Genomic DNA, 24680 nt, shown 5'->3' with positions numbered 1-24680 from the left:
GTGTGTCTATATTGGACGCGTTCCAAGTCTGATTTTAATCGGGGTTTTAATCGGTCCTTATAACGTATTGATAAGATTATAGCATTTTATTGTTTTATAGGTCGTTATTTTGTGAATCATGGCTTATAAAATGATACGGCGATGAAATAAAAAAAATAAATAAAAAAAAAAGCGTATAAAACGATAAGTTAGGATTTGTGAATCAAGGCTTATAAAATGATACGGCGATGAAATCATAAAGCGTATAAAACGATAAGTTAGGAATTGTGAATCAAGGCTTATAAAATGATACTGCGATGAAATCAAAAACGTATGAATCGACCACGCATGCAGGAGGGTTGCTAAGAAGTGGGGGTAGTGTGAAATACGAGTCTACAAACATACCGCGGGGCGTGTCTAGTATGTTCACAGAGGATATAAGCCAGCATTCCGAGGACCGTGTGTTAAGAAACCCCCGCTTTTTGCCGACAAAGAAAAGCTCGAGCTTTAAGACAACTTTGAGAATGTCTTGCTCTAGCGTGGAAGCGGGACCCCTTGGAGAAACTATAACAGCGATGCTGAAGGAAGCGGCAAATGCTGCAGACGACGCTGCAGAACTCGACGATAGTGATAAGGAAAATTGCGCGCCAACAACGCCTGCGGGTACTACGTCGGAGATGTCGTCGGCGATGCTGAATAAAAAGCCCGAGACAGACGTCGAGGCATCGGCTATGCCGAATATAAAGCCCGAGACCGGAGCCTGCGAAGAGGCGGTTGGTGGCGTTGCTAAAATGGCGAGCAATACCTCCGATGCTACAGACGGCGGTGGAAGAGCGGAACCAAGTGAAGATGACGAGGGTATTGACCTGCAAGAGCCTGAACCCGAGGACTCCAGCGACTGTACAGAGATGGATTCCGGAGAAGAATCTGTAAACGAAACAGAAAAGTGCGAAGTTGGAAAACGAAAAGTAAGTACGAACCGCAATTTTTCGGCAAATCCTCTGGGGTGTTTAAGAGTGTGATGATGAGGCGTGTAGTTGTGAGGAAGGCTGAGGTCGAAAAACCCCTTTTTTCTTTTTATCAGCAAAAGAGAGGAGGAGGAGCCCCAGGCGACAAAACCGCTAGCACGACTATGGAAGTCACACAGCCATCGCTACGTTTTTCATGTCTCTGCTGCTCAAGACAGAAAAAACTTGCCGTAACGCATAAAAACTGCAGCTGTAAGCGCTTAGACGCAATTGTACAATTTTGTCGTGGTGAAAGTTGGAGCACGGATCGATATCGCGGACTTTTGACAGCGATAGCCGCGATCATAAAATTGTGCTTAAAGGCGGGGTGGTACGACGAATGCGAAGGTTGTAAAATTGACGACCCGAGTCAGTTGCATCACGACTGTCTCACGACGGGTGATGAATATGAAGACAGTTTGATACGGAAACTATGTTACAAGCTGGACCCCTATAAGATTATGGCGACGTTGGGGGCGGTCTATGGCTTGAAAGAAATGTCAGTACCCGAAGATTGTAGTAAGATGATTGCGAATGTTTTAAAGTATATTAAGAGAGTACAGTCCCCATCAGAGCATGTGAAAAGTATGTATGAAGCGGGTGATGAAGACATACGCTTGATAATGAAACAGCATTTGAGAAGGAAGAATTACCGTAGATATTTTAAGATCAAGTATCTTTACAGGAGTTTAAAACCGAGGAACATGACATTTCTTAATGTAGAGTAAATGAAAACATGATGATCTTCGCGATTGCTACTATTATGTATGTGTGTTTTTCCGTTGCAGGAAAGTGTGTTTCGACACATGGTTGAGATCGGCGTGCGACCGAGCGTTAGATGCCTGGAAGACGCTTTTTATTTTCTGATCAGAGCAAAGATGGCGTACCCCAAACCAGTGTTTCGCCCGACCGCGCTATGTCGTAACAAGCGATGTGAAATCATCGAAGAGCTTGAAAAAGAACTGGGTCAGAAACCTAGAGGCTTTTACGACGTTGAAAAGAGCAAAATCTTCTTGGGCGCTGACGACGTGCTCGAAGATTGCATCGACAATTATATCAGGCGGACATTTTGCACCCTAGGAACTACTCTGAATAAGAAACAGTTTTTCAATTTCATGAATACAATATCTGATTTGTTTTGTCGAGCCTTCTTGAAGGGGCGTGGGGAGGATGTAAGAAGACTGGTACCGTTCATAGCTAGCAAAATCCAAATATTGATTCTACGTCACGAGTTTTTGAGAGCATTGTGTTAAATATCTATGTTTTTATCGTTATTATCGTTTATAGCGCTGTACATTCCTATATTACCAGTTTAAATCATACACTGTTTAATTCGTGTGTTATTAAATAATCTACTATTGTAAAATAAACCGGCTTCTAGTTCTGATTATTTGATAAAGAAAAATAATAAAACAAAAGTGAATTAATAGAATAGGGGGGCGGGAGTAGGGGTTGCGGTATTTTAGTTCAAGAAGCGCTACGATGCAGAAGCTTTTCAAAAGAGTTAATTACAACCCCTCGAAAGTTGGTAGTTTTGGCGGTGTAGAAGCCTTGTACAAGGAGAGCAAAATCCACAACGACGGTGTTAAAAGAACACAGGTACGCGACTGGTTATCGGGCGAAGATGCCTACACGCTACATAAGGGGTCGAGAAAGCGCTTTCAAAGACGGCGTGTGATAGTCAGCGGCTTAAATCATCAATGGCAAGCGGACCTTCTAGACGTCCGTGAACATGCCGCGGTTAATGATGGTGTAAAATTTATATTAACGGTGATAGACGTACTGTCAAAGTATGCATTCGCCGTTGGCCTGAAGGAAAAATCGGGGAGCTCGGTCACAAAAGCCTTTGATTACATTTTCAGCAGCGGGAGAATTCCTAAAAAGTTACAAACAGATAGAGGAAAAGAGTTTGAAAACAAGACGCTAAAAGCTCTGCTGAACAAGTATGGTGTAAAACATTTTGTTACAAACAACGAAGTGAAGGCGGCGATTGTAGAAAGATTCAACAGAACTCTCAAGGCACGAATTTGGCGGTATTTTACAGCGTACAACACATTTCGTTATATAGATCGTTTACAAGATTTTATTGAAAGTTACAATCATAGCTATCATAGAACCATTAAGACGTCCCCTGTAGAAGTATCCCCGCAAAATGAGTTGAAAATTTGGAGAACTGTGTACGGGTCCGTGTTCACCAACAACCCTGTTTCAAAAAACACTCTCAAAAAAGGTGATCATGTTAGGGTATCTAGATGCAAGGGGGTATTTCAAAAGGGGTATGAGCAGACTTTTACAGATGAGATCTTTGTGATAGACAAGATTTCCAAGCATTCAGGCGTTACAGTTTTTAACTTAAAAGACTATGCTGGGGAGGAGGTCGAAGGGTGTTTTTACAAAGAAGAGCTGCAAAAAATAAAACAGGATCAAGATCGTGTGTACCGTATTGAGAACGTTTTGGCAAAGAAGGGGCACGGGGCACAAAGACAGTGCCTAGTTAAATGGCGGGGATGGCCTGATAAATTTAATAGTTGGGTCTCTGAGAGTGAATTAAAGGATATACAAAGTCTACAACAGCGGATATAGGCATTTAGGTACCGCGGAAGCGCCATGGAGGTCGGACCTTTTTATCTGACGCTCCCGAGTAACGCGTCTTTGGACACTTTCCCTAATAACAAAATTTCAAATTTTACGGTGAAACTAGCAAAACCTATTCATCTACAAGGAGATTGGGAGGTGGCCCTAACAGAAATTCAGTACCCGCACACGTGGGACACTTTTGAAACAGAGGATGTTAGATTTACGGTGGTACGCAAGAAGGAAAGCGCCCACGAACTTTCTTTCCCTCCGGGGCACTATGACAACATACGAGACATTGTAGAAGTAATGAATAAATCCATTGGTAACATATCGGAACTTGTTGACCTTAGATTAACGTATGAACCACGACTTCGAAAAGTGCAGTTGAGGAATGCTCAAGACTATGGTATTTTGGTGCGTGAAAAACTGGGGAGAGTGTTGGGGCTGACGCCTAACGTTCACCACTCTTCATCAGCGGGGAAAGCCTACACGGATGTACACGGCGGATTTTATATGATGTTTGTATACTGCGACGTGATAGAGCATCAGAGAGTGGGGGATAGCTACGTGCCTCTCCTCCGGTGCGTGGAAATCACAGGCAAGAATAATAGCATGATAAACATCATTTACACCAAAAGAGATTATGTACCGATCAGCAAAAAACATTTTCACACAATAACTTTGGAACTGAAGGACGATTTGAACACTAATATAAGATTTAAAGTGGGTAAAGTCATAGCGAAGCTTCATTTCAGGCCGCGACGTGGTGAAGTGTACTAGAATAATGATTTTACCTGAAAATTACGGCGACGCGTCGCTCTATAGGGATTACTATAGAGCACAAGCCGGCTCAGGCCTCCCGGGGTTCCACGGGGCACCTATTATGTACGGGGCGGGTGTTGGCGGTATATTCAGAAGCCTTTTCAGAAAAGCAGTACCGCTTTTAAGAAGAGGGTTCCAGTTGGTAAAACCGCACGTGAAAACCGCTGCAGCAAATATTGCCCGAGACGTCGCAGGGCACGTTTCGGGGGCGGTGATGAAAAAGTTTACCAAAACGGGTCAAGAAGGCTCAGGTTTAATCTATCTCGAAAGAGGAAGGAAGAGAAAAAGGGGTGTATCACTAAGGGGGCCGCCCGCGTTCCTTCAAAGCGTTGTGAAGCGCCGGCGACCGGCTCAAAAGAGTTCGCTTAAGACCCGGAGAAGACACGGAAAAAAACGAGTCTCTAAGGGCAACATATTTTAAATCGGACCATGGCCTCCGTCCCTTGCGGTTCCCAGGAATGCACAAAGTCAGAGTTGGACCTATTCCAAGTACCACCAACGCAAACCAGCATTGAAAGTTCTCTATATGTCGAAGTACCGCCACTTTCAGCCCTGTCAGACACAGCCCCCTTAGAGTTCTTCATAGCTCGGTCGGATGACTACCTGGACCTTTCAGCTACCCTGATTTATCTGTCGTGCAAAATTACTAACGCAGACGGATCCGATTTGGACGCCGCAGCCCGAGTGGCGTTTTCTCCATACCCCATAGCCTCACTTTTTAACCAACTGGATGTGAGCCTCGGCGACCGGCTCATCAGCCAGTCAAACAACACGTATCCATACAGGGCTTATCTCGAAACGGTACTTAATTATGGGGACCCCACTTTAAAACGCCAACTTTCTGCAGGTCTCTTCTACAGAGACACCGCTGGAGAGCACGAGGACACGACTTTAAACGGTGCTAACGCGGGATTTAAGAGCAGAGCTAGCTTTACAGCCCGAAGTCGTAAAGTGGAACTGATTGGGCAATTACACTGCGATTTATTTTTCCAAGACAAATTAATGCTTAACGGTCTAGATGTGAAGATTAAACTGATTCGAAATAAAGACACTTTTTGCTTAATGAGCGGCGACGCAGAAAATTACAAAGTGCATATCTTAGCGGCGTCACTATTTGTGAAACGTGTCAAAGTGAGCCCGGTGGTGCGTTTAGCTCACGCCGAGACTCTGTTAACCAGTAATGCCAAGTACCCCATCGAAAGAGTGGAGCTCAAAGTGTTCAGCATCCCAGCCGGTGCGCTACTATCGAATACTGAGAATATTTTTTTCGGATTTTTGCCAAGAACTGTAATAGTAGCGCTGGTCGATAACGCAGCATTTAGCGGTGAATATGGCAGAAACCCCTTTAATTTCAAGCATTATAATATATCTCACAGCAGCCTCTCCGTAGACGGCCAAGCTATACCGGCAAAACCATACACGCCGTCATTTGGAACTGGGGGTGTGGCTAGAGAATATTTGGGTGTGCTGCAAGTTGCTGGGAAGTACGCATCAGACCGACCCTTCTTTGTGGATCGTGTAGAGTATTCGAAAGGCTATTCTATGCTGGCTTTCGATCTATGCCCTGACAACGACGTGGGTGGCGGCCATTTTTCGATACAAAAATCAGGCAATGTACGTCTGGAGCTCCGTTTTAGCGCCGCTCTACCGTCTACTATAAACCTTCTGATTTACGCTGTCTTTCAGAATGTTATACAGATTAACCATAGGCGAGAGGTGCTAATCGACTATATGTGATGAATACGTGGCAACTGGAACGTTTTCTCGCCAAAGACGAGACGGCAAAACATTCATTTTTAGGTGTATTCGCAGCTGACACTCTACCAATGTATCTGGGTAATCGCCAGCGACCGCTTCATTTAATAGTCAATACAGACGGTAAAGATCAAAGGGGTCGACACTGGTTAGCAATATTTCTAACAGAAAAGGACTCTGAGTTTTTTGACTCCTATGGCGTGCCACCAAACAGTTATCTGTACCCCAATACCATATGGCAATTTTTAAAAAGAAACACTTCAGGCCTAATAACATTTCATGAAAACCAGATTCAGGATGATGTATCATTTACCTGCGGGGCACATTGTTTGTTTTATTTATTTCATAGATGCCGTGGTGTAGACTTTGAAAGCATTTTAAAAATGTATTCAGCTGATTTGAAGGCAAATGATGCTCTAGTAACAAGGTTTGTGTTGAGGCAATTACGCAGATTGAAAAGAGGCCGTGTAAATAACAGACCGATGCAAAATTGTATTTCATTCACTGATAATATACATGTTTACAGTGTTTATGATAACTAGCAGACATCCACAAGGTCTATTTTACGCTCTCATTGGACTTTTAAAATCATATTTGTACCGAACATTTTTACTCTGTGATATAAAATGTATCTAAATAAATTGCATGAAAAAAGCCCTTAACTTTACGTGTCGGTCTGACTTTTTTCAGCACCTAGATGCCACGTTAATGCACCGTGGTTTATATTCATCCTGAAATGCTTAGACAGGCTATTGTCCACATATGGTGCCTGGTGTGCTGTCGAGGTTTGCAAAAAATATGAATAAAAAAAGGGGGGCCTAACTTTACGTGTCGGTCTGACTTTTTTCAGCACCTAGCTGCCACGTTAATGCACCGCTGTTTATATTCATCCTGAAATGCTTAGACAGGCTATTGTCCGCATATGGTGCCTAGTGTGCTGTCGAGGTTTGCAAAAAATATGGATAAAATAAGGGGGGCCTAACTTTACGTGGCGGTCTGACTTTTTTCAGCACCTTGCTGCCACGTTAATGCACAGCTGTTTATATTCAACCTGAAATGCTTAGTGGATTATACCGTTTAATTCTCGACACACGAAGACATACGTGGTATTGTGAGTTGTGGCGGGAAACTGTCGGGTTTTGGGTATAAAAACGTGAGGTCTGCAAGAACATTCAGGCTGGAGCTCTCAGGAAAGCTACGACGCTCCAACCAACGGCGCTGGTGACACCTTCATTCTCCCACCACATCGGGCGCTTGAAAAGCTGAAGCCCCTGAAAGATTTCACCACCTGATGACTGAGCACCGTTTCCATTTATGAACATGTCTGAGGACCAAGAATTGTTGGTAAGAAGATTGTTTTATGTTTTTTATATAATCCTCTAGCTCTTTTTGAAGTTGCGCTTCTATTAGCGTCATCTCTCAAAGGTTAAATGCTTTTTTATCAGGGATGTAAGCTTTTTTTCCGGCTCAGACTGTCACACTAAGACGAATTAGACCGAAGTCCCGGGCAATGTTCTAACATGTGGTTCTAATTAAGTCTTTCGCTCCTCTGTCAAAAGGTTTTAAGCAATAGATAAAATTAGGTGAAACTCGGGGTGTTTTGAATTAACTGTAACTGCTAGTCAGGAACCGTGAAAGATGCATAAAAAAACAAAAAGTGTGTGTGTGTGTGTGTGTGTGTTTGCGTTTTTTTTTTTTTTTGTTTTGCCGGACCCCGTCTGAAATGCTCTAGCATGTGGTTCTAATTCAGTTTTTCACGTCGTCGTCAAAAGACTTTTAGTACTGTTACAGCAGCTGGCATTTTAAGCAATAGGAAATATGACATGACTCTCGGTGTGTTTAGATTTTGCACATGCTCTTACCTCAAAGACTATCTGCTCATTGATCCGTGTTTTTAAGTCAAGGACTAGTCCGCCTCCTTGCTTTACAGATCATGATTTAATAACGCCCGAGGTCTTAAATAATGTCACTATATAGCCTGGGGCCAGCGAGCCGGGGTTGAGCTGCGGCTTGAAAAGCAGCTAATTTGACAACTAAGGTCTGGGTCTATTTCTGCGGTCGTGTGTGTGTGTGTGTGTGTGTGTGTGTGTGTGTACTTTTGTTTGCATGAGCTTGTAAATACGTATAGCGGTGCTTTCAAGTAATTTAATTTAAACCGATATAGGAAATGTGTTACAGCTGTTTGCATTTTTGTCTTCGCAGGAAGTGGCCGAGGCGGCAGACGCACTTTTATTCGACACTGCGCTTGAAGGCCCTAATCCTATCGCAGCCAGTCAAATTTGCGGCTTCAGCGCGCATGCTGGTAAGAATTAATTCTCTTTTCTACTGGTAGTATGTTCTACCATAGACCATGCTGATGTGCGCGTGCTTGTGCGTGTGTGTGTGTGTGTGTGTGTGTGTGTGTGTGTGTGTGTGCTTGTGTGTGTGTGTGTGTGTGTGTGTGTGTGTGTGTGTGTGTGTGTGCTTGCGCTGCCACTCTCAGTCTAGTTGTAGCACTGATGACTATTGAGGACTCTTCCGACTGTTCATTGCTTGAATTAAAATTGTGTTTTTTGCTCTTACTTAGATAAAACTGATGATGCAATCTCCATCCAACACGTGCAGCAATCAAATACACAACAACCGGTTGTACAAAGGAGTTCAAGGTTGCCGCCTGACGATCTGAAAAGCAAAGGTCAGAAGCGTAAAGAAGCGAGGCGGCGAGGGCCACCACAAACATTGCAGGGTGGTTTTGGGGGGAGTACTGTTGGGGGGCCTGCATTGCATGAGTTTCCACCGGTGTCTGTAAATGGTGGCGGTTTGAGAAAGAGACACTCTGGCTGTAAAGAAAAGGGTGATCAAAAGCGCAATAGGAAAGCGAATGCTAATGATAACAATTCTGCTACTCTACAGACCTTCCAGGTTTCGAATTCAAACACGCCTACCCCTGGTTGCGTTCTCCCCAGCCGAAATTCAGAACAGATTCTAGGTGTCACAACGCACCCTTGCAGCGATACTCCGGTATTAGTGCACCCCCCACCTACTCCTACCCCCAAGTCTCACTCTCAACCATCAAAGAACTTGCATGCGCAACCAGCAAACGCCATTATTCCCCCCGATGAACAAGAAATAATTTCGCTGCTTGACGATGATGACTGTTGGGGGGAAAACGCGAATGTACCCGTTCAACAAAACAGATCAAAAGCAGGGCCAGCTGTACACAGCGAATGCTCCAAGAACCCACGCTCACAAGGGGGGTGTCACACAGATGTTACAATAGGAGGAGGACCCGCCATCACCAGTCCCCCAGTAAGGTTCGCACCAGGTGCTATTCACCATAATTTAAAGACTGAAATTGCCCACAGTGCTGCAGCAAACGGGGCGTCCGCAGCGGCGCTACAAGCTCCTAGACATAACCCCACACCACCCCTAAACATTACCGCAGTAACATCAGCATGCCACGATATTTTACCTTTAATAACAAACCTTAGGGGAAGCACTCTTAACACAGCATCTATCTGCGAAGCTATTATTTTTGCTTTAAGTAATCGTGATACAGTAGCTCAGATACAAGCCATTGAACGCATCAAAGCTGGCATCGTACGTATACAGCAAAATTTAGAGAAATCACTTTCAGCTGCTTTAGTAACTGCTCAAAATCAGCTCGAGACCTCTGTCTCCTCGCGCGCCATAGATGATGTCCTAAGTGTCAAAAAACCACTTAACGTTGAGATAAAGACACCACTTGACCCCCGCAGTGGGGCTGCTGCTGCTGCTGTTAAAGCTTCACTTCCCAGCGACGCGGCTGTACTTCAGGCAATTTACGCCATTTTTCCCCTAATAAATACCCTAGAAGGATTAGGCTTGAACTCTGCACCCGTCAGTTCATCCGTTTTTAATGTTCTACGTGTACAGGAAGCTTCCGGACATATCGGCGGCATAACAGATGTCAAACTAGCAGTAGAGGACGTGATCCAAAATACTCAGACTTCGCTCGCATCTATTTTAGCAGATGCCCAAGCCAACCTTGATTCCTTGAGTCTCGACTCGGGAAACTGATAATGACCCCCAAAGAGCATAGGTCGCCGAGAAGGTCTGAAACTACAGTCGCCAAACGTAAAGAGAAATGGTTAGCCGCTAAAGTAGTCAGAAATCGGTTAGCCAAAAACCTAAAAAGAGCCAAAAACCATTTGAGAAATATACGCCGTAATATTCAAAGCAACAATGGGTATTTACCACCGAGCCCCACGCAGTTAGAGCAAACACCTCAGAGAACAGCTGTCGCTTGCGATAATTCTAGCATCAGTAACAACCCTGCGCCGGTGTTTTTAGAAAGCGTGCGACAATATCAAAGAGTTATCAAAAAATTTAGAGCTATAGAATTTTATGAAGAATTTCGTTTTGTCAATCTTCATCTCATAGATTCTATTAGACTGGCCCTAGAAGCGGTTATTAACTCTATCCAACTGCTGCTGGACCAAATGGCCCCAGACATAGGCCCCAACGATTATGTACAAATTCGCCTGAGCGGCGGTGGTCTGGCTAACTCTTTTTACACTCGCAGGCTACCGCATCACGACCTAGATGCCTCAGATTTCTTAAACAAAATTGTTGACATGATGAATAGCAATGCAGAGATTCTGGGGTCACAAAGTTTAACACTTGTTGTGACTGTGATAAAAAGTAGGGGCGGCGGTGCCAGACGGGCTCTAAATTCTGTATTGTTTACTAAGATCATTCAAAAGAAACGTCGATGGTTGATTGATTTGAACAACACAGCTGGAAATTTGTGCCTGGCGGGGTGTTTGGCAGGGTTATTGGCTCACGGTCAATCTACGGATAGAACGTTGACAGAGCAGGCACAGTTAATGCACGATGCCCTAAACATCCCCCCAGATACGGATGTCTCTTTGCAAGACATAGAAGCATTTGAAAATTACTTGGGTGTGACGATTAAAGTATTATATCACGAAGGCGGCTGGCGTTATTTCACCAGCGGTACCGCCAACAAATCTAAAATTCTGTTTGTTCTTTTACATGAAAGCCATTTTTACGGTGTGAAAGATATAAAAAAATTCCTCGGCGCTAGGTATTACTGCGAATATTGCCATTCGGCCTATACCCACAAATACAATCACTCGTGCGCAGACTTCTGCAAAGCGTGCGTTACGAACGATTGCCATGACATTGCCAACGATCTCCAAAGGTGTCCGCGGTGTCGACTGTTTTGTCGTTCTTCGGAGTGTTTAGAGCGTCATCGTGCTTTAGCCGTGGCGGGGGAGGTGAGCTGTCTCAGCAAAAAGTTGTGTGATTCGTGCGGTCTCTACGGCCCCGAAAGTCATGAATGCGAAGGCCTTGAATGCGGTGTCTGTAAAGCCCGGGTGTTTTCATTTGATTCACATCTCTGCTTTATGAGCAGACTCAAACCGCCGACCAAAACAAATGATTATATATTCTACGATATGGAGTGCCGTCAGGAAAATATCATTCACGAGCCAAATTATATTTTTGCCAGACATATTAATGGTGAGCCTACTTGGGAGTTTTCAGGTCCTACATGCGTCAATGATTTTATCAACACATTCATTACACCCCGATTTCAAAACTATAGTTTTCTCGCACATTTCTCTAAAGGATATGACTGTTATTTTGTAGTGAAAGCTCTAGTGCTTGAAAAGGTGGCAATGTCACTGATCACTCAGGGAGGAAAGCTCATGTGCGTTACAACCAAAGTACTCAATATCAGGTTTATAGACTCTATAAACTTTTTGCCCATGAAACTCAGTAAACTTCCACAGGCAATGGGTTTCCAAGAGTCTAAAGGGTATTTCCCGCATTACTTTAACACTTTGCAGAACCAAAAATACGTTGGTGCTATGCCCTCAGCAGAATTTTACGGTGTAAACTATATGTCACCCTCTGAGAAAACAGAATTTGTGTCCTGGTATGAATCGAACAAAGATCGGGAGTTTGATTTCCAGAAGGAGCTGTCTCATTACTGCCAACAAGATGTGAACATTTTAAGAGAGGCGTGTATCCGCTTTAGAGAAGGCGTCATTGCCATGTCTAGCAAGCAAATCTTGGTGAACCCGGGTCAGGCCAATGAGTATGCCTATGTTGACTTCATCGACCCCTTTCAGTACATCACTTTAGCTTCAGTCTGCTTGGCGATGTTCAGATTTTGTTTTTTAAAACCTTACACATTAGCGTTGCTACCTCGTGATAATTATCACAGACAGCAAAAGAGATTCTCAACACCCGCTATTCAATGGTTGATGTATTTGGAATACAGTGAAAAAATCACCATCCGTCACGCTTTGAGGGGCGGGGAGCTTAAAATTGGGTCCTATTTTTTAGATGGTTATGCCAATATTGACGGGGTCCCTACTGCCTTTGAATTTAATGGTTGCTTTTTTCACGGCTGTCCAATTTGTTACGCCGGAAACGATTTTAACAAGATGACCGGTTGTACATATGGTCAGTTGCTTAACCGCACAACTATTAAACAGGAGTTTTTAAAAAGACGCGGCTTCAACGTCAGAAGTATTTGGGAACACGCGTGGCGTGAGCAGTTAACATGTAATCTAGATCTGCAGACTTTTATCAAGGATCGTGACTTACCCGAGCCCTTGAAACCGCGTGATTCTCTCTACGGAGGACGAACCAACGCCGTTACTCTTTATCGAAAGGCCTCTGGTGATGAAAAGATTTTTTACTATGATTTTACCAGCTTATACCCCTTTGTTAACAAGACAAAAGTCTACCCTGTGGGACATCCTAAGATCCTTTATAAAGATTTTGGAGCCCCTCAAATGTATTTCGGTCTAATCAGATGTAGAATTCGTCCGCCTAGAGGACTTTTTTTCCCGGTGCTTCCTTACAGATTCGAGGGAAAACTATTATTTACCCTGTGCCGCTCCTGCACAGAAGCCAGACAGACCTTCCGGTGTGATCACTCTGATGACGAACGTGCTCTGACCGGCACCTGGTGCACTGTAGAAGTGAATGTAGCTCTGAAAAAAGGCTATGTGATAGATCGCATTTATGAGATATGGCATTTTGAAAATGTTTCTAGTGATCTGTTTACCGACTACATCAACTTGCACCTTAGAGACAAGCAAGAAGCTTCGGGTTACTCCCAGTGGTGTAGTGATAATGCCGAGAAACAGAAGTACCGGAGGGAATATTTTCAGAAAGAGGGTATTCGATTGCGCTCTAATAAAATCCATGTGAACCCCACTAAAAGACAGATTGCTAAACTGTTTCTCAACTCTCTATGGGGAAAACTGGGGCAGAGAGAAGACCGCTCAGAAACTACTCTAGTGACAGAGCCGGATGAATTTGATCAGTACTTTTTTACTTCCTACTGCGAGGTGTCATCTTGCGAGTTCATAGATGATGATACCGCTTGTGTGTGTTGGCGGTATACCAAAGAACATTACCCGCCTTCATGCAACGCTAACATATTTATTGCCAGTTTCACCACCGCTTATGCTAGATTGGAGTTGTACAAGCTCCTGGAGTTGCTTCAAGACCGCTGTCTTTACCACGACACAGACTCTGTGATTTTTGTGAGCAAAAAGGGCGATGTTAACCCTCCGGTGGGTGACTATCTGGGGGAACTCACTAGCGAAACACCTCCCGATGAACACATCACAGAGTTTGTTTCAGCCGGCCCCAAAACCTACGGTTACCGCTTATCAGGCGGTAAAATCTGCTTGAAGGTGAAGGGGATCACCCTCAATGTTCAGAACCGCGAAAAAGTAAATTTTCAAAACTTAAAAGAGCTGGTCACTCAATATGCCAAGCACGCCGAAAGAGGTGAATGTGTTCCAGAAGATGAAAGCTTAGTAGTGCAGCACCCCTGCATTGTGAGAATTAAAAAACGTTGGGATATTGAGACACGCCCGCTTCGCAAAACGTTGAGGGTTGTATATGATAAGCGCGTTCTTAAAGAGGACTATAAAACCCTGCCCTACGGCTTTTAAGAGTTATGCAGCCTCTGTGTAAACACGGGGCTAGCGAGAAAAAGGACTTTCCGCTTTTGGTGTGTATAGTTTATTAGAGGTTGTTTAAAGTATGGATATTAGATTGCAACATCCGTTCTCATGCATCCTCACAGGTCCTTCCAATTCTGGTAAAAGTTACTTTGTAAAAAAACTTTTGGAAAATGCGCATCAAATGCTGACCCAGCCACCCACCAACGTAGTGTGGGCCTATTCCTGTTGGCAGCGGCTCTATCAAGAACTCGCGCTAAAGCTTCCACACCTCAAATTTGTCGAGGGGCTCCCCGCCGCCTTAAATGATGACATTTTATTTCCACCCTCTAGTGTTAATATGTTAATTGTAGATGATCTAATGGCCTCTGCTTGTGACAGCGGTGAAATTGAAAAAGCTTTTACTCAGTATGTTCACCATCGTAATCTTAGCATTTTATACATTGTGCAAAACGTCTTCTGCCAAGGTAAGAGCTCACGAACCATCGCTCTGAACACCAAGTACATGGTGCTTTTCAAAAACCCCCGAGACAAGCTTCAAATAACGACTCTAGCCAGACAGATGTACCCGGGTCGCTCTAGTTTCTTTCTAGAAGCCTTTGAGGACGCCACTCAGAGCCCCTATGGGTATCTTTTTGTAGATTTAAACGCCGGCACGCCGGAGGATTACAGATTAAGGACCGGGCTTTTCCCACCGGATCTTCCTGTTGCTTATACTCTAAAAAAGTCCTACCCGGCTATAAAAAGAAGATAAATAAAAAGCAGCGCTCCAGTTTAGAGCTCCAACACACTCATGACCATGTCCAGCCGGATAGCGCGCAATCTAGCTCTTTTAAGACTGTTGGTTTCATCATCCCCACAACAAAGGAAAGCTCTTCTATGCTCCGCGTCTGACGATTTAGTAGCAGCGATATCGGAGATAGCTCTAAATACCTTGAAGGGCAATGTCCCTTTGAGTCCTCAACAGATCCGAGTGCTTAAAAAGAAAAGTAATCTTGTTAAAAAACTGAGCAATAAGAGGATCTCTATTAAAACAAAAAAAAGTCTTGTCAAGCAGTCTGGGGGCTTCATAGGATCGCTGCTAGGCATTGCTATCCCGCTTCTCTCGGGCCTGCTGCGCCGCCGGTGATGGCTCACATTGAAAAAATGTATCTCGTTCCTAAACATCAGCTAGACAGAATGCGGAGTCCCCCAAGCGCCGATACCGACATTAGAAAATCAGCCACGGATCTGTTGGACGCTGAGATGCGCGAAATTCTTCATCGTAGTGATTTACCGGTGCACGAGAAAGCTAAGCTTTATACCGCTATCCTTCAAAAGTATCTGAACTTTGTCCATCATGGTAAAATGGAAAAAGAGGGCCTGACTTTATTCATGCCTGAAAGTCAAGAGCCACCCGTTTCACCGGTCAGAGAGCCAGAATCACACGCCTTTAATCTAGTTAATGAAATCCTTGACAACGTTAACCCCCGGCACAAAAAGAAAGCAGAATTACTTCTTAATAAAATTCATCAAAATAAAGACATCGCTTTCTGGAATGATAAGGGGGAACTTCTTTATAAAGGTAATGTTATACGTGGTTCAAACCTGCATGATTTGATCAGAGGCGCCACCCAAACACACTCTTTTGCAAATAATAAAGCGCCTGTCGGTTGGGATGCCTTCATGCAGAGCCTAGCAGAACTGAACATTCCGACATCGGTGCTAGGAAATGGTGGTCATCGTATCCACTTAGAAGATTTAAAGAACAACGCCGTTGCACCATTTGTTATCCCTTCTCCCCCCGCATCACCATTTTCACTGACCCCTCGAAGAGCACCGACGCTTGCCCTCCGTGATACCGCTGACAATGCTCACGAACCCGTAACAACACACGGCCAAGCACTCCCGCCAAAAAAAAGAAAACACTTCGCGAGATTGCCATGGTTGTCTGTTTAGCACCCGTGACTTATAATAGAGACCTATGCTTTTTACTGGGTAACTAAATATTTTTTTATGTAAATACCTCATCTGTATCACAACATATAGTTTTTGTATAATTTTATGCCCGGTGGCCATACTGCGTATTACTGGTTGATGTTAATACGCTATGGTTTCTTGATTTTTATGTACATCATTTTGTTTTCAGTGTTGATACTGTGATTTATATGCCAAGGTGCATAATGTATTTGCTAACTACGGCTACCTCATTATTCAACTATAAGCTTAAATATGTGAATTCTATATTTATATATGTATTATCGCTATCCGTGATTATTATAAGTTAACAACGATAAGCTGTGATTCCTCTTTTAAAAAATTTATGTAACTTCCGCATATTTGATGTCTGCTGTTGATACTGTGATTCATATGTCTTGGTTTATAATGTATTTGAGAACTACCGCTACCTCACTATTCAACTATAAGCTTGACTATGTGTTTTCTATACTTTACAAATGTTTTATAGCTATCTGTGATTATTACCGGGTACCAAAAATATGCTGTGATTCCTTTTTTAATGTAACTTCCGCAGATTTTATGTGTGCTGTTGATACTGTGATTTATATGCAATGGTGCATATTATATTTGATAACTACCTCTACCTCATTATTCAACTATAAGCTTGATTTTCTTTTTTTTTTCTATTGTCACTAAATGCTGTCAGTATATGTAATTCCATATAATGAAACTGTAATTACATAAAATGTGATTTTCTGTTATGTAAAAAATGGTTTCAATTAAATTGTAAATATTGACCCAAAATAAAACTTCTCCGAGCTTTCATTTTACATTTAATAAAAGCAATTTGTTCTAAAACGCGTTATTATTCTTTTCAATAATGTGATGATGGGAAATGTATAAAATATCATTTTAATTCGTAGCTGCACCCCATATATCCGATTACTGAGCCCCCATAAACACGCCTAAAGCAAGACATGCCCGGGCATGCCTGGTCGATTTATACGTACTGAGTCCCCCATAAACATGCCTAAAGCAAGACATGCCCGGGCATGCCTGGTTGTTTTACACGCTTTATGATTTCATCGCCGTATCATTTTATAAGCCTTGATTCACAAATCCTAACTTATCGTTTTATACGCTTTTTGATTTCATCGCCGTATCATTTTATAAGCCATGATTCACAAAATAACGACCTATAAAACAATAAAATGCTATAATCTTATCAATACGTTATAAGGACCGATTAAAACCCCGATTAAAATCAGACTTGGAACGCGTCCAATATAGACACACGGACCAAAGGGGCGTGGTCAAAGGGGCGTGGCCACCTGTCAAAAAATACATGGTGACGAGTAGTATACAACCTATACTACTAACCCGTTGTTTCTGCCCTCTGATTTTCATTTCGAGCATTGACTTGTGGTCTATGATTAAAGAACTTTGGGGGATAGTCTCAAGAACGTGCGATAATCATAGCCAAAATCGGTTAACGCAATGTTCCATATCGCCGTCTATCCCCAGAAAATAACTCAGTGTTAACGTCCCATCCACAGCACGGCAGTAACATACGATAGTCTCCTGATAACGCGTCAAATGTCTGGGATAAAGTCACCGGGACGACGATAAAAATCGAAACCCCAACGTGAAAAAAGATGCGATGGGCCAAACCGCGATAAAAAATTCATCGATAAGCTTCGTCAGGCCTGCAATTGACACACGTCAGGTGGGAAAAATCACTATAAAAGTAGGAAAAAAAATACAAACAAAAGCAAAACAACTGCAAAGCACAATGGAGGTAGCTGGAGCAAGTACAGAGGACAACCAGAAACCCACAAGCCCCCCGGAGGCCCAGGCCGGGACCTCGGTGTCAGGGAAGGGCAAGGACAAGAAGAAGAGGAAGACGCGGTTCAGTCCGCAGGAAAACAGGATCCTGATAACGGAGGAGATAGAAGACTATCAACTACTGTTCGTCACCTCCACTATGTCATTGGCAACAAAAAATTGAATATGGCAGTCCATCGTGGACAAGGTGAATGCAGTCGGAGTGCTGAAGAGAACAATGGAAGAGGTCAAGAGGCACTGGAATGATGTGAAGCGCAAAACCAAGCAGATATTCGCCAACAACCAGAAGGCAGCAATGCAGACTGGAGGTGGGAGTCCAGCACCACAGGAGGAGCTGGATGACATGGAGGAAATGGTGTCCATGGAGACGGTGACAGGAGTTGGGGGACTGGCCACGGCTCAACATGACACAACAGCAAAAGGGTGAGTAACGACCAGGGACTGGGGGGATGGGGGGAGATGGCCACAATGGCACACATGCACAATGAAGTATAGCACAGTGCACACCCAAAATGACTCTGAAGCATGTCTACGATCTCCTTGGCATACTGTAGCACACATAGAAACAGCAAGTAGGCCCCCGTCGACTATGTACCCAGAGGGGGCCCGTCCCACACACTACCAATCACACAACTAACCCATGCACATGTGTTAAACCCAGCAAAGCGGCGTGTCTGTCAGCAACAATGACAATGCAAGTGAAACTGCATGACGAATAGCATTGCTGCAGTCAATATATCATGAAATGTTGCACGCCACGACACTGAGGTGGCTGAGTGTGGATCCACATCCGTAAAGGAGCAGGTCACACTCTGACACATCCACGTGCACAAACAACCCCTGACGTCTACAACACATCTGCGGACAAACCATGCCCCAGACCCCCATCTCCCACCAAGAGCCCAATGTACTCAGCACTGTATAAGCACAGAAGTCAAAGGCACACAGCATGAAAGGGATAAGGGGCAGCAAAATCAGAGCTGCAGGGGTGACTCCCCTAAAATGCAGCACATACACATAACATGCAGAGCACATCAACATTGACATCAATGTGGTACAAACCGCAACATGTCCACAACAGAACAGAGTACACAACTGGTGCTGCTTGTGTGTAGAAACTGGCTAATCACATTAGGCATAGCAGGGAAATGTGAGATGATAATGTACAAGTACAAACACACATCCGTGATGTCATTGAAATGTCTACTGTCCCGCATCAAATAGGCAGCTCCTCCAAAACAGTCACAATGTACATTGTCATGCAGTCTGCATGTAAACATGTACAATGTGTCAACATACATGTGAAAACAATGTTTAACTGCATCTCCCCTTCATATTACAGAGGGAAAACCAACACCTCCTGCAGAGCAGACTGAACCTCTCTTCCCTGATGATGAAGGGGACCTCCACACCTTCAACACCGACGCCATCCAAGAGTTCATTGACAGCTACGTCAACACACCTCCAGGAGCAGGGCAGCCCAGCTGCATCGATGAGAACCCACCCCCTGCACAGACCACACTGCAGGCAGCACCCACCACCACGGCTGCCTCTCAGGACCCTACGAACAACACATGGCATTCCAATGCCGTGTGTTGGGGTGCCAGGAGAAGATGGCTGAACAGGTGTGGGTGGGGTTCAACCGCATGGCAGCCAAACTAGATGCCACACGTGGGTGTCTAAGTCCCATCAGGGACCACTCACAGTCCCTAACAGACACCCACAGTCCGCTCCATGCTCTCCAACGATCCATGGCTGACATCGCTGGAGTCCTGACTCTGAGACAAGAACAACTGTCTAGTCAGAGTGGCTCCAGCGGTGATATCCGGGAGTTGGGACACGTGCGGAGGATCATGGAGAACATGGAGCGGACACAGGCGGAAAGAGCGGCTGCCACCGCTGCACACCAGCGAGAGGTAGCTGGGTTCCTCAATGCCCTGCAGACCTTCCTCATGGCATTGCTGCCACAAGGCCTGGCATGGATGAATGCTGCTGCCACCACTCCATCCATATCTCCGCCCCCTGAAGTGTCAGTGCCACACAGTGCGGCAGACATTCCACGTCCGGCCCCTGGGGTGTCACTGCCACACAGTGCTGGAGACAGAACACCACTACCCACATGTGAGGCACATGAAACAGCAGAGGACAAAGATGCAGATGATTCTGCCTTCATGGTAAGAAGGACGCAGTAGCATTCATCTTCGCCATATGGCCTGTTTCTGCTTGGTTCTGCCCTCTGCATCATCACCTTCCACTGTCCCCTGATACACTCTGCGACACTCACCTTTGGACCTCGACATGGACTGCCATATCCTGTGTTTTTTACCAAAGACGCAGAAATCAGACTGCGGACTGAACTCTTCCTCTTCTGATGAACTTGTCATTCCCTGAAGGACTCTGGCTGGCCCTCCACGGGGCAAGAATGTAAAATGGGGTTTGCATGGCCCTGTACTGCTGCAGCTACAACACTCCACTGAATGTACATTAAACATTCATTTTCACACAGATGTGTCATGTCTATGATCATTCAAGTATGGAAGTATGGATGAATGTAGGGTCAGTGATTCCCCCTCAGGTCCATGTTGCTCATGTTGTGGGACTTGAGTCACAGGGTGCAACATTACCGATTGCGGTCCGGGTGGCGCCGACACTACAACAGAGACACACGCATTAGTTACTTCCTTGTCTAGCCCAGGACGGAACCACGCCCAGAGCCCCGGGGTCATTGTTCACACCCCTACGCTGGACTGGCATACGCCAGGCCAGCCCACTCCTGTTACGCTTACGGGGGGGGACGACAACGCTCCATGTCCCTGCCAATAAAAGGGCTAGGCGCACGTGGTCAACGCCATTTCCACTCTCTATCTGGGTGTATCTTTGTGGTTATTATTTATGCATGAGGGCCTAGAGGACCTACCACTTCACATTCCCCACTGCCGGAGGTGACATGATGGCGTCCGCACCACGATACACAATCATAGAGGGTCCATGACTTGCGTTGCACAGACTTGGTGGCACCGGATACACTGCGGCTGGCACGGGCCTACCGCCACGGGATGGTGACTTTCGGTGCACTGAGGTAGGGGCACCTTAAGTGCTGAGCGGGTGTGCAGCCTGGGAGGCAGCCGTGGTGGTGGGTGCTGCCTGCAGTGTGGTCTGTGCAGGGGGTGGGTTCTCATCGATGATCTGCCGTCCTGGCACTCCGGACTGGTAAGAATTTGTGTGAGCCCTGCTGGACTTCAGTGTAGGCCTGAGCCAGCAGGCAGCGCGATCCTGCCACCACGTGGCGTTGCCTTGCGGTTCATAGAGTTAGTGGTCCCTAAAGAGCTGAGCGGGTGTGCAGCCTGCGATGATGCCGTGATATACTGATATGATCTCTGCCATTGCAAAATCAAGACCCAGAATCACGTGTGTGACCTGGTGGCACGCAGTGTGGGGCTGCATGATGTGGAGGCTGCCAATGTCGCGGGCCCCGGGCTTGGACCTTACACCGGCACGTGGTAGGCCCTCTTGGAGACATGCCGGTGGCGGAAGGTGAGCAGTGAGGCCTGTGTGCGCAGGGGTGGGCAAACACTGCTGGGCGGCGGGAGGGACTGTGGTGCAGCAGCGTGTGTGCGCAGGGGAGGGCAAGCGATGATGGCGTGTGCAATTAGATGAACTCTGCCATTCATGAATCTGGACTCTGTTTCAGATAAGGGACCTGGTGGACTGCAGTGCATACCGGCATGTGGTTGGAGACACACCAGTGGCGGCAGGTGAGCAGTGAGGCCTGGCTCCGCAGTTTCGGCACTCTCTCTCCGTCTCCCTCTTTTCCTTTCACTTTCTTTCTTTCTCTTTCTCTTCCTTTCACGCTCTCTCTCGCCCTCTTTTTCTCTTTCTCTCTCTCTCTCTCCCTCTCTTTCTCTCTATTTCTCTTTCTCTCTTTCTCTCTCTTTCTTTTTCTCCCTCTTTCTCTCGCTCGCTCTCACTCTTTCTTTCTTTCTCTCTCTCTCTTTCTCTGTCTCTCTCCCTCTCTTTCTCTCTCTTTCTCTCTCATTCTTTCTTTCGCTCTCTCTCTATCTTTCTCTCTCATTCTCTCTTTCTCTCCCTCTCTCTTTCTTTCTCTCTCTTTCTCGCTCTCTCTGTCCTTTGATGAGTGCATGACACACCTTCTTATCTTGAATTTTGTCTTGCAGGCTGTGACTTACAGATTGTCCAGAGAAGACCCACCATGCCTCTTCAAAATAGTTGTTTTGAGTGTAATTTGAATAAAATGATTTGTTTGGAAATTCAAAGATGATTGAATGATTCTCCTTTTTCTAACCACACATGAATGTTGATTGTTGTAAATGTGCGACATCAGGCAAATTGTTTAGTTCATGATTTGTCCGGGGAGGGGGGTGGCGGGCCTGGGTGTGGTGGCGGTGGGTGTTGTGGCCCTCTTGGGTCTCCATGCTGCATGATCAGTAGCTCCATGGCATCTGTTGTTCTTCAGGTGTGGCTCTGGGCTGGGCTCCCTTTTATGGTGCAGGCTGTCGTCCGACTTTACACCAGGTAAGAGCAGGTGTTAAATCCCTGCTGCTAATGCACCTTATCGCCTGTTTTGGGATCTTATCGCTGATCTGGCTGGTCGTTGAGAATGTTGCGGAGTGGTGTTTTCGCGGCTTTTTGCACGGGAACGCCTACGTTGCATATCATTAGCGTTAGTTGCTGGGGTCATCTGTGGCGATGTTTTTTGCGGCTGCAGGAAAACTGGTGATATCGGCTGTTGGCACCAGTTTGTGAATAGGGCGATATATTTATCGCCGCTTTGGCTGCGATAAAGTGCCGCTAACTCAGCGATATGTTCTTGAGAATATGCCCCTTTATCTTCTTCTGAGTTTCTACTCCACATCACGTCCCTGGTGTAAGTCTTGGACTGTCTGGTTTTGCTATTCTGAGGTAGGGAACTGCTAAGGGAATGTCCTTGGTGTATTTATGGCTCATCAGTGAGGTAAATCCACAGGAAATCAGCCGTGAAAGATCCTCATTTTACAATTTGAGTCCAGTTTCCCCTGAGTGTCCTGTTCACACTCACATTCAATCATAAATTACATTATGTTGGGCCTCATGTAGAGTTTGGTGGACAGGATAGATACTATGTCCACCAAACAGACAGTCCATCGGTTCTGTTTACATTTAAGTGGACCATCATGTCTCCACCAGTGGTACTCATACTGGCTCCGATGGTGGAAGTCTTACACCAGTGACCGAACGGACTGTGGGCCAGTGGTGTAAGTACATCAGACTATTTATGGTGAATGTTCTAAGATACCTTTTTTCTGTTAAGACCTCTGAGCAAAGTGTGGTAGTTTCAAACAGAAAACTAAATTCCTCAAACCCTGGGGGAGAAATCCTAGTGTTTCGGAGTCACTAGTGTTTTGATTTAGTAAAACACACTCCCACTTTGGGAGTTTGTTTTTGTACAACAAAATAGCTTGCTAAGTGGCCGCATGAAGCATGGTGACCATTTACCAAACTTTCAATGCTTTCAAAGGTGTAGAGAACGCTGCCGGACTATTGGAGATCTCTAAATATGGATGGCTGTAGTGCAAGAGGGCAGGTCCCTCTGCTGTTGTGAGGCAATGGGGTAAAGCCCATCAGAGTCTAAATAACCGCCTTTGATTTCACTGCTCTAAATGTGCAGACCTCAGTTCCTTACCGAACTACAGTGTCTCTTATTTTGTTTTTTCTATCACCAAGAAGCCAGTCAATGCTCATCAACAACAGTTGACACTTGCCCTATAGGTTTGTCAATACCATCCAATCCCTGACCTGACACATCAACAACATCATGACCCTGATGCATCACCCAGTTGATGAAACACTTTGATTCACAAGTCCTATCCCACCGCTGAACACCAATGTTGGAAACGGGTAGCGTGGTGCAGAGCGGGTGGGCCAAACTCTAGAGGAAATGTGTAAAGCACCCACACAGTACACACAGGCGACACACCAGGCACACTATAAAAAGAGACGCTACACAGGTTTGTGTAAGAATAACTGTTGTATTATCAAAACACAAGGTATTCTTTAGTAATCTCTATACTGCGCCAACTGGCGCCCGGTCAAAATTTACAGGGGGGAATTATATACATGGCAGGGCCAATCGGGCCTTCCTCACACAGCTTGGAAGGCAGCACCTAAGCCCTGTCACTCCCAGTGGTATAGGTCCCTGACTAGGCCCTACCGCCTAAGTCTCCTGCGTAGGTTCCCCCAGGTCAGCGTCGCCCCAACTATGGCTCTCTCTCGCCCTGTGGACAGCAGAGGGGTGCAGATAAGCTAAGGTCCCAGCACACAGGCCCACGTGGCGGTAACCCCTGGCAGCAGGTCCCCTCTCTCTCAGGTCCACGCTCTGACTGAGCACATGGCAGCCCAGATCCGCCCTTTATACGCCCCTCACCTCACCTACCAGACAGTGCCAGAAGCTTCTAGAAGCGTCTGGGGAAACTGGTTCTAACTGGCCTAGGGGGAGGGGTAGAGCACCCTGGGTGCCAGGCTTCCCTCCAAAAGCTGGGGTTGCTGGGAAATAACAACTAGACTGGTAACCCAGCTCAGTCAGACGGCACAACCACACAGCCATGGCATCCATTTTAAAAGTTACATGTGTAAATAGGGAAACTCCGTCTGCGTACACCATCGCACAGCAGTCAATATTTACATTTCACATGCATTCACGTAACATGCGGTTTCCCATAAAAGCAAACAAATTCAGGGAAAAGGGCCAAGTAAAACACAAACCCTTCCAGCCAAAAGCCAGGGT

General features: G+C 45.4%; 1 protein-coding gene across 2 annotated transcripts; it reads left to right on the top strand.

Annotated features, from left to right (window-relative positions):
- Positions 1 to 201: 201 nt before the first annotated feature.
- LOC146782969 (uncharacterized) lies at positions 202 to 2356 on the top strand. 2 transcript variants are annotated; one of them, XM_085638273.1, is made up of 2 exons: positions 202 to 947; positions 1775 to 2356. In XM_085638273.1, exons 1-2 carry the CDS (start codon positions 297 to 299, stop codon positions 2237 to 2239), a joined length of 1116 nt encoding a protein of 371 aa, XP_085494399.1. In that variant the 5' UTR covers positions 202 to 296; the 3' UTR covers positions 2240 to 2356. The 2 variants fall into 2 exon arrangements, with proteins under 2 accessions (XP_085494399.1, XP_085494398.1); XM_085638272.1 differs by having other exon boundaries at positions 1064 to 2356.
- Positions 2357 to 24680: the final 22324 nt, after the last annotated feature.

The sequence above is a fragment of the Triturus cristatus genome, chromosome 12, assembly GCF_964204655.1.
Source record: "Triturus cristatus chromosome 12, aTriCri1.1, whole genome shotgun sequence".
Taxonomy (NCBI): Eukaryota; Metazoa; Chordata; class Amphibia; order Caudata; family Salamandridae; genus Triturus; species Triturus cristatus.
The sequence above is the reverse complement of the archived record's forward strand: the minus strand, read 5'-3'. Positions and strand labels throughout refer to the sequence as shown.

What these genes read in the sequence shown, in the direction of transcription:
- LOC146782969 (XM_085638272.1), top strand. Translation starts at nt 297, where the DNA reads ATGAAATCAAAAACGTATGAATCGACCACGCATGCAGGAGGGTTGCTA. An exon ending in GCGAAGTTGGAAAACGAAAA is followed by an intron (nt 948 to 1,063) that starts GTAAGTACGAAC and finishes TCTTTTTATCAG; the next exon opens with CAAAAGAGAGGAGGAGGAGC.